General features: G+C 40.4%; 1 protein-coding gene across 1 annotated transcript in view; it reads left to right on the forward strand.

Annotated features, from left to right (window-relative positions):
• Positions 1-14,728, forward strand: part of CFAP58 (cilia and flagella associated protein 58) — a 100,478-nt gene that overhangs the window by 20,730 nt on the left and 65,020 nt on the right. Inside the window, exons 8-9 of the mRNA XM_004580225.4 lie at positions 2,952-3,034; positions 7,417-7,608. Coding sequence (XP_004580282.2) covers positions 2,952-3,034; positions 7,417-7,608 — 275 coding nt within the window. The remainder of the gene's footprint in view (positions 1-2,951; positions 3,035-7,416; positions 7,609-14,728) is intronic.

A 14,728-nucleotide genomic window follows, 5' to 3' on the forward strand; every position in this document is an offset into this window, starting at 1 on the left:
GCAGGTTATATAAGAAATATGTAGATATTAATAACTTGTTTTGTACCAAAAGTCAGTTAGAATATATGAAGGAACATCACTTTTCATAAGAGCAACTAAAGTAATAAAATATCTATGAGTGATGTTACCAAGATACCTGCAAGATCTATATATAACAAAAGCTACATAATTCTATTGAGGGGTATAAAAAAAGACTGGAAAAATAGAGAAAAGTTCCTGGATATGAAAACTCAGTATGATAAAGGTATAAAACTGTCCAAAGGAATCTATGCATTTAATATTTCCTTAAAAAATTCAGTGAGTTATGTTGTCTAAGATTAGGAAACTGGTTCTAAAATTCCTCAGAAGCATAAACACATGACAATAACGATAAAATTCTTGAAAAGCAGAGTGATGATGGAACATTTGCCTTGCCGGTTGTTTCAATGTATGATAAGGACTTTATAAGCAAATAGGTAGTAGTGATATCCAAAGAAATCAAAGATAAAGATTGGAAAAAGCAACAAGTGTCCCAGATTATCATCTAAGACAAGGTGTTGACTCATGCCAGTGTGCATTATGGATTATTAAGAAAATAGTAGGATGATAATATGCTACTTCTTTTGGGAAAAAAAGTTGACACCAAATGTTGAATGAAACTATACAGCCAGGATTAAAAGATACAATGAAATAAAAGCTAAAATTTTCTGTATGGTAGAAGATTCTGTCAAAACAAATGATCAGGATAGTGTCAAAGAACTATTGTTTTTATAATATCTAAGATACTACCAAAATACACAGAGGGCAAATGTGGGCAGTTTGGAAAAACAGAAATACATGTACATGACCATTAAACATGAAAAAGTAGTCAACTTTACCACTAATCAAAGAGGCAGAAATTAAACAATAGCACACTGGTTTTTAAAATCTATCAGACTGGGCCAGGTATGATAGCTTAGTGGCTAAAGTCCTTGCCTTGCATGCACCAGGATCCCATATGGGCACTGGTTCATATCATAGCTATTCTATTTCCCTTCCAGCTCCCTGCCTGTGGCCTGGGATAGCAGTCAAGGATGGCCCAAAACCTTGGGACCCTGCACCTGTGTGGAGACCTGGAGGAAACTCCTGGCTTCAGATTGGCTCAGCTTTGGCCATTGTGGCCACTTGGGGAGTGAACCAGTGGATGGAAGATCTTTCTCTGTGTCTCCTTCTCTCTGTATATCTGCCTTTCCAATAAAAATAAATACATCTTTAAAAAAAAAACCTGAAAAATAAATCTATCAGACTATCTGAGATTGAAGTGAATGATAATACCCTTGGGTGGTTTGGGTGGTGATTTAAACTGCTGCGACTTAGAGAGAAACATGGCACTAGGGAGGAAAATATCTTTTTAAAAAAAACTGACCATTGTTCTGAGACTTCCTCTTCCCAGAAGCACAAATACACTTGAACTTTCATGGAATTATTGCCTATAAATTAACATATTGGAAGCAAGTGAAATGTTAAAATGCAATATTGGGCTAAAAAAGTGCGTTTTCACACATTGAAAAACCATGGAGTTATTAAAATTCTGATATGGATACACATTTATAGCATATAAAGGTATTTCTTTTGCATGAATATCTATAATATATAAAGGCATTGATTTTGTGTTTTTTATTTTTTTCTTTTCTTTAAATAATCTTTACATAGTTGGCACTTTTCTTTAAATGATCTTTACATAGTTGGCACTAACGGTCAAGGGTTACAGGAAAGTGGGTATGACCATTGTTTCCACATTCTTTTTGTGTGTGTGTATCTGGGGTAAGGAGGGAGATAAAGGGAGAAGCCCTAGCTGACCTCCCACCCCATCTTAGGGTCCTAGATGTGGGGCATGCTCCGAGGGCACTGCTCAAGTGGTTTCCATAGTTCAACAATTCTGAATTGCTGCCAAACTGATTTTGTGTTTTTTAATTACAAAAATAAGCTACAAAACTAATGTCATTCCCTTTTGGAGCATGTATATGTGTAAGCATACACACACGTATATATAAATATGCACATACAGTTGTTTACATGAATATATACACATTTATTTACATAGGAAAAGACCGAAAAGAGATCTCAAAATTCTAATATAAGTGGATTCTGATAAGAGATCTCAAAATTCTAATTTAAGTGTTTGATTTAAAACTTTCTCTTTTGCTTAAGTATTTCTAGCTTCATTCTCTGTTTTCTGCTTATCATCAAAAAAGATTAAGCAAGAGCAAGGATTTTTGAGAGTTAGAAGAATCAAATTTTTGATATTAGTTTTATCTACTGGCTGTGGACTTCTGACACACAACTTAATCTCTTTAAGATTCAGTTTTCATATAGCAGCCGGTCCTGTATACAAACTAAAATTGAAATGTCAATGAGCAAATCATAGGTTGTGGTTAAGAACTTGTTTTTTGTTTTTTTTTTAACATACTGGTTACGCAAAACCATGTCAATTCCATAATGTTACAAATTGCTGTTAATGTTATATTGGGACTCTTAATTGACTGGGATGATATTCTACCAGCTCTAACTTTGGACCAGAAATGGTCTCCCCAAGAAACTGTTCAACCCATCTGGACAATAAGTAGCTGGACTCTATGTTTGGTATGTGTTTGCAAGGAAAGAATCTTGATTGAATTTGAACTGTAATACTGCACCAAGGTGGAGGAATCCACCAGGGGGGAGGGGCGTGGGGAGGGGTGGGGAGATTCCCAGAGCCTATGAAACTGTCACATAATGCATAATAATTAATAAAAAAAGATTCAGTTTTCATCTATTTACTGGTCAGAAAGACCAACGATGAGTGGAGACCCCACTACTCATTTCACGCTTAGTAGTTTCTTACCTGCAGACAAACATGTCAGTCCATGGCTGTGCCATTTGATTATGGCTTTTCAGATTCTCTCTTAGGCTGACTCTGTATTTATTCTTGTTTTTTCTTTCTGGGGATGTAGAGTTGGAGACTTCAAAGAAACAAGCAGAACTCGATAAGAAAGCACTGGATGAGCTTCTGAGAGAAAGGGACATATTAAACAAGGTGAGTTGGTTGCAATAACCCTGGGGAATGCATGCTTTTCTTTACTACCGCTGTATCTGCCTGTAAGTAGTTGTATACAGAAGGAAAACTCTGAGGCAAACAAAAGTGGATTAGAATAAGTGTCCATATTCACTCCCTCTATGGATGTCTACAGACTATCATTCACCGATCCTGAATTGAAGCTGTTTTCATCTGTGAACACAAAAGGGCTTTGGAGCATTAGCACATAAACCAGTAGGGATTCTAGAGTGTATGTCAGAGCTGTTCCTATTGCTGTGTTGCTTGTCATCTTAGGTAAAACTGATCAAAATTTCTCAGTTTAATTTCTATGATCTATAATTTTTTTGTAATCTACAATTTATATACCAGTGCTAATTCAATTTTAAGATGTTAGGTATACCAAATGGTAGGTTGGTGATGCAAGCATCTTTCCCAGGTTGTTTGGTTTTTGTTTCTGTGTTTTGTTTTCATTTCTTCTTTGAGCTCTGTGTGGCCTAAAGGTGAGAGAAAAGGCTGGGGGAGCTCTAAAATCCTGGAGACTGTCACAGCCAGGACTCCTTTTCCTGCCATCCTTCCAGAAGAACATCTCTACAGAAAGTTAATCTTAAGCAATTAGCTCCTTTCCAGGATTTAGGATAAACTTGCCTGCTTGAGGACTCCTCCAGGCAGGAAGAAGCTATCCCACCAGTAGTGTGGGAGGGAAACCTTTCCTTCCATACTAGACACCCAAGTGGCTTTTGGGCGTGACAGTTTCATCTTACAGTTATTTGTTCTGCCTTTCCTTTTTTCTTTGGACATTCCAGAACTGAACAAATTTTAATAAAATAGAGCATGTTTCAGCTTAATGTAAACTGTTTAGGGAATCTCATGAATTGGTTGGAGATTGTATCTTCACGTGTTAAGCACTCCTGAGGAAGATCCTTGGACTTCTTCCCCCAACCCCAATCCTGCAAACTGTTCCTTTATTCTACACATTTGTGCAAATAAACAGTAACAATTAATTATGTTCTTAAATTTATTTTTAATACACATGGCATTTAACCCATTTATTTGATAGATGATGCTAAACAGGTTTTTCTGAATAGAACGTATAGTGCAGCAGTAATTTCATATTAGTTTTCTCTTAAAGATTTATTTAAAAGTCAGAGTTACAGAAAGAGAGGGTGTGAGTGAAGGAGAGATGGAGGGAGGGATGGAGGAAGAGAGGGAGAAGTGAGAGAGAGAGAGAGAGAGAGAGAGAGAGAGAGAGAGAGAAAGAGAGAGAAAGCTCTTCTGTCTGTTTATTCTCCAGATGTTGTAATGGCCAGGACAGGGCCAGATCAAAGCCCAGATTTTCATCTGGATATCCCACGTGGGTAATAGGGTCCCAAATACCTGTAACATCCATTGCTGCTTTTCCCAGGCCACTAGCAAGGACCTGAATTGAAAGTGGAGCAGCCAGAACATGAACTGGCACCCATAGGGGATGCCAGTGTTAGAGCTGGCAGCTTTACCTGTTGGCCCCTAGTTTTACATTTATTTCTTTGACTAATGAACATCAGTTTCTCACTGAGGGTGAAACATGCTTTCATTTTTCTTTTTTTCCTGGCCTTGAATTTCTTAGTGCCTGGCACAGCCCCAGACTGTGCATGTGTGCTATCCATCTTTATTGGTAATATATTCTTCCCTACTAATGGGAAATCCCACCTTCCTTGAAAGAATGAATGACATGGTTTTATTAGGTAGAGCATGCACGTACTTTTTGTTCTTTCAATGCCATGTTGCAGTGGTTTTGTCTTTTTTTTAAGAGGCAAAGAGAGGGAGAGAAGAAGCAAAAGAGAGGGATAGATTGCATGTGTTGGTTCCCTCCCCAAATGCCCACAATGTAAAGGATACTGAGCAGGAAGCCGATCAGTTGAGTGCCTCTCAGGATGTACCTTTGTAGGAAGCCGTAGTCAGGAGCCGGAATCAGGTACTCTGCTGTGTAGAGCAGGTGCCTTGATTGCTAGGCTAAACAGCCACTCTGGCTTCGTCTTTTTAATGGAACACAGGTTTAACTCAATAAACTGAAAATAGAGTTAATCTTTTTTTCTACATGATGATCAATGTTTAAGGAGCATTTCCCCTGTTTATAGTTTGGTGGGTTGTAGACCTCACCGTAGGCCTGTATTGGTCAGAGCTCCAAGGAAGAACCACACTTGCCCATGGAACCCAAAGATACAGCTATATTTCTGGAATGGATAGGTTCAGGAACCTGGCCTGGCTTAGTGGGAGTGAAAGCCTGTTTTTTTGCTTTCTCTTTCAGTGAAGATGGTTTCTTTTTTCAGCCCAAATGGCAAAAAGAAAAGATAAATGGGCATCACTGAGCTGCAAGAATCCAAAGACCCGATTCTGGAAGCTGCTGGGAAGGGTCATGTGTTGGCTTGGTGATGGCCGGAGCTGTGGCCTCCTGCGTGAGCACACCTGCCGGATGCTGCTGCTGCTAACTGTGTGTGGAGGAACGTGAACCATTAACACAAGGCATTAGCATTGCAGCATCAGATACTGCCAGGGCAGCTCTAAAAAATAATCTAAGTGCCTGCATTTGGATGTCCACCTGGGCGCCTTGATTTTCACTTCAGGACCTTGTTCCTGCCAGAGTAAGCATTTTTTTAAAAGATTTATTTTTTATTGAAAAGTCAGATATACAGAGAGGAGGAGAGACACAGAGAAAAATCTTCCATCCTCTGGTTCACTCCCCAAGTGGCTGCAATGGCTGGAGCTCAGCTGATTTGAAGCCAGGAGCCCAGAGCTTCTTCCGGGTGTTCATGTGGGTACAGGATCTCAAGGCTTTGGGCCATCCTTGACTGCTTTCCTATACCACAAGCAGGGAGTTGGATAGGAAGCAGGGGTACTGGGATACGAACTGGTGCCCATATGGGATCCTGGTGCTTGTGGAACAAGGACTTTAGCCCCTAGGCCACCGTGCCAGGTCCCAGAGATAATTCTAAGTTGAGGTATAGTGACATGCACAAACAAGAACAGGATTTATCTACAGTAAGAAAGAAAGCAGGCATTCAAGCATGAATGTGTGTTTTCCCATACAGAAAAATATCCATCAAGAAAGAGCCAGGGGGGTGGGAGAGGAGAAGCCTAAACTGCATCTACAAGTGTGAGTGGGAGCAAAAAGAAGCTGCCCCGTTTGTAAAGTCTCTTTTATGAAGTTGAGGGTAGTGCCTTAGCATCTAGGAAGCCTTCTGGAAATTTCAGGGTACCTCTGTGTGGAGTTTAATAATCATCTTATCATAATGGAATCTCTCCTATTGGTCCTGTCGAAAACATAGGTGCTTGTTGAGAAGGTGGGCATGTTAGGTTGACAGGCAAAGATAACTTTATATGGCAGGGTTGCAACAATTACAGCTCATTTCGACCTAATTGCCTGCCTGCCTGCCTATTCATACCATATCAGGTTCCACCCCACACCCACTGAGTCAGAAACACTGGAGACGGAACCTGGACATCCAATTTAAAAATAAATAAAAACTTATAACTGGGTTAATAATTTTTATTGTGGCAAAATGCACATAAGAAAAGTTACCATGTGTTTCATTTAGAATGGACGCAGTGTGGTCCACCCATCACTGCTGTCTAGGTCCAGGTCATTCTCATTATTGGCAAAAGAAACCTTGTGCCTGTGGAGCAGTCACTCCCCATTCCTCCCCCTTTCCATCCCCTAGCTACTGTCAGTCTGCTTTCCTTTACCCTGGGTTCGACTATTCTGGATATTTATACAGACGTGATCATGTATTACGTGACCTTTTGTGGGCGGCATCACTCAGAATCATGTTTCCCTACTTCAAATACATTGAGGACTGCATTAGTACTTCTTTCCTTTTTATGGTTCAGAAATACCTCCTTTCTGGATAGACCTCATCAGCTGGTGGGCACGTAGGTTGCTTGCATCTTTTGGTTCTTGTGAATAGAGTTACTATGCATATCTGTGTGCTCATTTTTGCTGTCATTACTTTCGGGTATATATGCCCAGAAGTAAAATTGTTTCAGGTCCCATGTTAGGTGCAGGTTAAAATGATGGACTTGTGGCTCCACCAGACCTAGATTCAAATCCGGACTCTGCCTCTTCTCTGTTGTTAGAACTTTTAAGCAAATAGATAACCCTTCAAACTCAGTTTCCCATTTTTAAAATGTGAGCAATATTATGCTCATTTCTTAGGGATGTTGATAGCTTACACATCCATTTAATGTGTCTTGTGAAAAATAAGCTTAACAGCTCTTATTCTGTGGAGAATATGATGATCTTTATTCATTGAAAAGCAAGACATGTCATTACATGAAGAAGAGCGCAAGCTTAACCTCAAATCCTCAAACTCCGAGTAAGGTGGCCGCTTTGTTGTTCTTGTCTGTAGAATATGCTGAAGGCAGTCAGTGCCACCCAGAAGCAGATAGACCTGGTGAAGCTCCACGAACAAGCCAAGAGGAATCTGGAGGAGGAAATCCAGAACTACAAGAACGAAGCTCAGAAGCAGAGAAAGATCATCTTTCAGCTGGAAAAGGAGCGGGATCGGTACATCAATGAAGCAAGTGACCTCACACAAAAGGTAAGCCGCTCCGTGAGGTGTGTGGAGCCCAGGCATGTCCTTGCCTGTGCTTTTCTGATTGCTAAGACGATCCATTCTGATTTGTGATTTGTGTGTAGATTTAAGAGGCATGATGTGGGTGACACGGGCAGAATGAAAGCTGTCCCAGACTGCTGCTGAGCTAAGTGGTGAAGTGGACATGGCTTGCACTGGGTGGTGTTCCACTTCCCCCCTTTGAACTTTTGACTTCTTCCTCTTTTCCATTGCCCTCCTATGTGGCATCCCTAGGCTGGCATCGCAAGCACTGCTGCATCGTCACCTGTCAACCTCTCACCTCATTTCCCACCTGTTGTTGAAATGCTTGCCTCCCCAGAGCAAGGATTCTAATTAGTCATTAGGGGAAAGGCATCCAATGGAATGATCTCAAGTTCAGGGATGATCCCTGCCATCAATATTTAAAACATGCCACTATTTAAAGAATATTTTGCTTTAACTCCACTGTGAACCTAAACCTTAGTCCCCTAGCAACAGAGATCTAGTTTTGGCTCTCAATGGCTTTCAGATTTGCCATTCCTGGACTCTTGACTAAACAAAAGAGCGGTCTAAGCTTCTGCTAATGCAGAAAGGAGCACAGGCCTATCTCTCCATTCCACTGGCTAAAACAACTCACACAGCCACATCTGAAGCCTAGGGCAAATGTCCCGACAGAGGACAGCTGAGTTGTTAATATACAACATTATTTATTGGAGCCTTCTCCTCCTCATTGATAGGCAGTTCTCTCCATCACAGGCTGCCATTACGCTTTCCTCAGAACCAATGCTCAAACATCCCACTTGGCCTTATTAGCGCTTTGCTTTACAGACACCTGTCGCCTCTCATTTCCCTAGGACGGTGCTTCTGAATATTTTCCACATCGCAGCACCTGTAGAAACAACATGTCTATCACATGTGGGAATCAGACTGAGGCTCTTCTAACCAAAGGTTGCCTATAATCCAGATGACCTGTGGTCATCCTGTGGGTCTGTAATTTTTGGAACATACCATAACCATGCACAGAGCCATTGGGATAGTCTGAGTCTTAGGTCAGGGTCCAAGATTTTGTTTGTCCCCTCCAGAAACTCCTTCCTTTCATCTTTGTATGGCAAACTCCTGTTTAGTTCAGATGCTCACGCCAAGCCTCCCTCGATTCCCTAAGTCACAGCCGATTTTATGGATTTGTTGCCTTTTCTGGAATGATACCAACACTGAGTTGTGTATTTGATTTTACTACATCCTGAGCAGTTGAGGGTTATGAAAACTTCATCTCTTTCATTTGTTTTTGTCAAAAAATGTATTTATTTGGGAAACAGAGAGAGAGAGGGTGAGCTCCCATCTGCTGTTTTATTCTCCAAATGTCTAGGAGGTGGTAATTCAATCCAGGTCTCCCTAACGATTTGAGGCATCACCTGCTGCCTCCTACAGTCTGCTTTAGCAGGGTGCTAGAATTGAGAGTAGATCCAGGATTCAAATCCAGGTAATCCATTATACGATGTGAGTGTCCCAAGTAGTGGCTTAACTGCTGTACCAAACACATCCATGCCCTTCTTTGTTTCCAACATCTTGGCATGTAGTAGGCACTAAAAGATGTTTGTTAAATAAGTGGACAGATGATGAGTGGTAAAAGTAATGCTGTCACTGATTTTGTTTCTTAAAATTTATGTTACTTCACTATTTTAAATGTGAGAAAAGTTACTTAAGTGATTTGCAAATACACTAGAGTTCCATGAAATATGAGGCTGCATCTATTGATGCTAACACAACACTGCATCTTTTTCTTGGATTCCTGGTAAAGGCCTGGTACTTAATTTCATTGTCTTTCAGTTTCTGGTGTTTCACTGCCTTGCCTGAATAATTTAAGCACAGGTTTTAAAATATTGCTTATCAACTACCATTTTTCTGTCAACTGCTTTTGACGGTGTGTATCAGTTGCAGCAGCAGCTTGTGTCATTGCTGGACTTCTCGTTGAGGACATCTGTGTCCTTTTGCTCCCTCCCTGGAGTCCTGCTTATCTTTACCTGGCAGCACCCAACCCCATGCTGTTCCCACAAACTAGAAGGCTCTCTTTTCTGCATCGCATTGATAGGCCTGGTAGGAAGTGTTGGGGAAGATGACATGAAAGTAACATTTTCACTTCTTCTGGAGTGACTACATCATTCCAAGTTTTTGCTTTTGACCCAGAAATCTCTTATACAACTTTGAATCTAGGTCCTGTGTGGTGGCTCAATTGGTTAATTTTCCAACTGTAAGTGCTGGCATCCCATATGGATGCCACTTCATGTCTTGGCTGCTCCACTTCCACCCCAGGTCCCTGCTTGTGGCCTGGAAAAGCAGTGGAGGACAGCCTAAAGCCTTAATCCTATACCCACATGGGAGACCAGGAAGAAGCTCCTGGTTCTTGGCTTCAGATTGGCTCAGCTCTGGCCATTGAGGTCATTTAGGAACTGAATAAGCAGATGGAAGATCTTTCTCTGTCTTTTCTCTCTGTTAAACTGCCTTTCCAGTAATAATAAATAAATATTTTAAAAAGCTTGAATTTAAGGAAAGATAAGAGTTGTGAATATTTGATAAAATAACCATCAGGTCTTAATTTATAATGAAAAATAAGAATCAGCCCATGGGATTGCTGGGATCCTTAAGGCTATCATTGGGGCAAAACTTGATCTTTGTTGCTATGAAGGCTGAAATTTAGGAGTTGTTTGTTACAGTGTAAATTGATGGATTAAGAAGCTAATGTTAAAAAAAGGTTTGATACACTGTTCCATTTATTTGATACGGCATATGTAAATGTTAAAGTCATTTGTAAACCTTTTAAAGAAAGATTTATTTATTTTTATTTGAAAAGCACAGTTACAGAGAGAGGAAAGACAGACAGACACAGAAAGAGAGAGAGAGAGAAACAGAATTTTCCATCCATTGGTTCACTCCCCAGATGGCCATAGCAGTCAGAGTTGGGCTGGTCTGATGCCAGGAACTAGGAGTTTCTTCTGGAACTCTCACATGGGTTCAGACCATCCTCCACGGCTTTTCCAGGCCATAAGCAGGGAGCAGGATTGGAGGTGGAGCTGGAATTTGAACCAGTGCCCATATAGGATGCCGACACCATAGGCGGAGGCTTAGACTGTTACTTCACCATAAACTAGTTTTAAAAAACACGGAGCATGTTTATAACCTGGATCTGAGACTGCCAGAGGAAAATTACTTGACCTCAGTTTTGTCTGTGTGCATATAAAAGGGATTGGAAGTATATGTCAGGGGGGTAATTGTGGGGACTCAAGGTTAATATTTGTAAAGTCTTCAGAACAATCATTGACACATAATAAATGTTATATGAATGATAAATAAATAAATGCATCTGTGAGTAAATAGTTCAACAATTTCCTTTAAAGTGGCATTTGAACATAGCCACTCTCAGCTTCTTGTTAAACTTCAAGAAGTTGCAGACATAGATCACAGAAGATGGTTAAGAAATTGCAATTGTTTTTAACATACTGGTTACTCAATACTATAACTATCAGTTACACAACGAAGTTAATTGTTGCTGAGGGTATGTTGGAGCCTTTAATTGATCGGGTTGATAATCTGATGGTTCTGCCCTCGGACCGGACAGGGTCTCCCCAGGAAGCTGAGGAACTAGATTGGACTATAAGATGTTGGACTCTATGTTTAGTTTATGCTTGCAAAGAGGGACTCTCAACTGTACTTGATCAGTGGATATGCAACAATGTGGAACAATCCACAAGGGTGAGGGCGGGGGGGAGGGGTGGGGTGATTCCCAGTTCCAACAAAACTGAATCACATAATACAATGTAATCAATGAATAAAAAAAAGAAGAAGTTGCAGACATAGATGAAATGATTTGATAGCAAGAAATACAAAGGTTGATGTGCACCTGCTGTTAAAATATCAGATAAGAGAAGCCAACATAATAGGTGCATGGGGGACTACCACAGGCCTCTCTCCTGGACCCTTTTGTTTGCTTCATGAAAGCAAACACCTGATAAGATCTAGAAAGAGGCCTCAAGACCCCAAGCCGGGCCAGTGGCCTAGCAGCTAAAGTCCTCGCCTTGAAAGCCCCGGGATCCCATATGGGCTCCGGTTCTAATCCCAGCAGCTCCACTTCCCATCCAGCTCCCTGCTTGTGGCCTGGGAAAGCAGTGGAGGACGGCCCAAAGCTTTGGGACCCTGCACCCGCGTGGGAGACCTGGAAGAGGTTCCTGGTCCTGGCATCGGATTGGGACGTACCGGCCCGTTGCGGCTCACTTGGGGAGTGAAACATCGGATGGAAGATCTTCCTCTCTGTCTCTCCTCCTCTCTGTATATCCGGCTTTCCAATAACAATAAAATCTTTTTTTTTTTTTTAAAAAAAGACCCCATGCCTTCCCTGCCCTGATTCACATCTGTATTATTAAGAGTAGATCAGATGCCACTTCAGGTACAGAATTCCTGGGGTGGAAGAAGAGATGGTGGGCTTCCTGGCACAAAGAATGGAGGTACCAGACATTGCATTGTTAGCAGATAGGGTGACCCCCGTGGAATGCAGGATTATGACCTTGTTTTAGGTCCAAGATGGAATTTGCTATAGAAGAAAGCAAAGATGAACTAAAAAAGAAGAGGAGGACAAAATAAGGAACAATTTTAAATAAACTAAAGAAGTACATCCCAAATAAAAGGCAAAGAGTGGCTGATTTCAAATTCATGCTAATGTTGGTAAAAAACAAAACTGATATTGGAGAAAATAGAATCAGTGAAGTAGAGTGCGTTCTTGGAGAGTTTTGGCAGATTAAAAAAATGAAACTTAATTACAAAGAGAAGATGAGATATGAGAAAGGCTGAGAATGGAATCAGGTCTACAGAGAATTTGTTTCTGATGGTGGAAGTGAGTCTCAGATCAGAAATGTGAAGGGAGGATCCTTTCTGGAAAAGAAAAAAGAATGCACAGTAAGACAGTGCGGTATCAAAAAGACTTGACCAGGAAGAAGAGGCTTTTGGTTTTATGTCTTCTTCAAGTGATATAGAAATGTACTCTGTAAGAGTTTAGGGAAGAAGAAAAAGCAAAGGTTATTATTATTATTATTCTTGCTACGATGATCACTTTAAATAGGAGAAAGAGTAGAAGGTTAATTGTTGGCTCTGGACTGTTAGTGTTTTTCCATTTTTGTACAAGGATGCTTCAAAAAGTTTATGAAATGTAATGATGTCTATTTTAGTTTAAAAAATGAAAATGCGTGCAGTAAAGGGTCTTCAGAAATTCCACTGAGGTGGGAGTTCAGCCTGGTGATTAAGACACCAGTTAAGAGTCCCATTTCCCACTTGAGAGTATGTGAGTCTACCAGCAAGCTCCAGCTCCTGACTTCAGTTTCTCATGATTGCAGTCCCGTGGGGGCAAAGGTGATGGCCCAGTAGTTGGGTTCCTGCCTTCCAGATGCGAGACCTGGATTGAGTTTCCAGCTACTGGCTTAACCCTGATCAAGTCTCTGATGTTGCGGGTATTTGAAAAATAAACCAGCATTTGGGAGCTTTCCCTGTCCCTCAAAAAGTAATGCATTACAAACTGCAAAAATTTTCTAGTTTTCTAAAATAAATATATATTATTTTAGGATTTTATTAAAAGTGAACACAATGTTAATAACACCTTGTCCTTCCTTCAAAGACCAAATAAAATTTCACTTTTTCCAAAGAGCTTTATTGAAAATTCTCTTCCTCCTCTATACTTGGTTCTGTTTTTCAGAAATTTAAAAATCTGCTATCAGTTTATCATTTTCATGTCTGTATCATCCTACTTCTTATGGGCAAGTCCCATTCAATTTTGAGTTCTTCATATGACTTATATGCTAAATAGATATTCAGATATTTTTGAAAGATGAATGGAAGGCATAATTGGACATCTGAACTAACTAGTCAAAGACCAGCTTTTAAATATCTGTATTAAATACTTCTTCAAGCACAGATTAGCTTATCATTATGGGTCTGCTCTCTTTTAAATTTGCATGAAGCAAGTTGCCATGATGGGCCATCTAATCTTAATTGTCCTTGGCATTTTTAGCTGCAAATGACTTCCTGGCATAATATCTTATTCCCTTTAGGCTTCAAAGTAGCATGAACATTTGCCTTCCGGTTCTTACTGGTTTAAGGAAAGAAAGGTGAAATCTAAGATGCTGAAAGCCCTATATTACATTTTATTAATTTAGCTTGACATTTGCAAATGAGAAAGAGGATTGCCTTTTGTGCCAGAATTAAATGGTTCAGAATCCCAAATCTTTTATTACATGTTTGTGCCATAATAATAAATAATAAGCAACCAAAATAGTCTCAGTGGCATACAAAAATAAGCGCACTGCGCTCACACACCTGCAGTTCACCAAGGTTCACAGGATATAGGCCAGACTTGCTCTGGGCATAGCATTTTTAAAAATTATTTTGATAAAAGTTATTTATTTTTCTTCAAAAGGCAAGGAGGAGAGATCTTCCATCTCCTGGTTCACTTCCCCAAATGGCCACAGAAGCCAGAAGCCCAGAGCTTCCTCTGCGTGTCCTCTGTGGATGAAAAGGCCTAGGACTTGGGCACAGCTTTGGGCTGTAGGTTGGAGCCAGTTTTCAACCACATATTTCTCATTCTCCAGGGTTCCTGTTCTTCTCATGCAGAAAGGGAGGCGTGTGAAAAGACACACCCACAAGTCCAAGTCCATTAAGTCCATTTCATATCTCTATCTTCAACCCAGTGTTCTGGCATCCTATTTTTTTTTTTAAAGCCAGTAGCCAGACCAAGTCCAGCATCACAGGCATGCAGAAATACAGTCCTCCCAAGAGATTGTGGAGTGAATATTTGCGAACGATAAGATGATCTGTTTCCGGGTTTCAGCACTTTCTTCATCATGATTCTTCCGTTGCCATACTCTAAATTTCACTGATCAGATAAATGAAAGGATGTAATCAATCGTAGGTTGTCATGTACCGTATTTATTTCTTTCTGAACTTTTACAAGTTCTTGCTAAAACTGTTCCTGGTTCATTATTAAACTAGCTGCAGATTTCATACATGGTGTGCTTGCCTCCTTTTAGGATCACTCCTTTTTCATTCAAAATAAAAAATTTTTGGCCATCAC

The sequence above is a fragment of the Ochotona princeps genome, chromosome 13, assembly GCF_030435755.1.
Source record: "Ochotona princeps isolate mOchPri1 chromosome 13, mOchPri1.hap1, whole genome shotgun sequence".
NCBI classification, from domain to species: Eukaryota; Metazoa; Chordata; class Mammalia; order Lagomorpha; family Ochotonidae; genus Ochotona; species Ochotona princeps.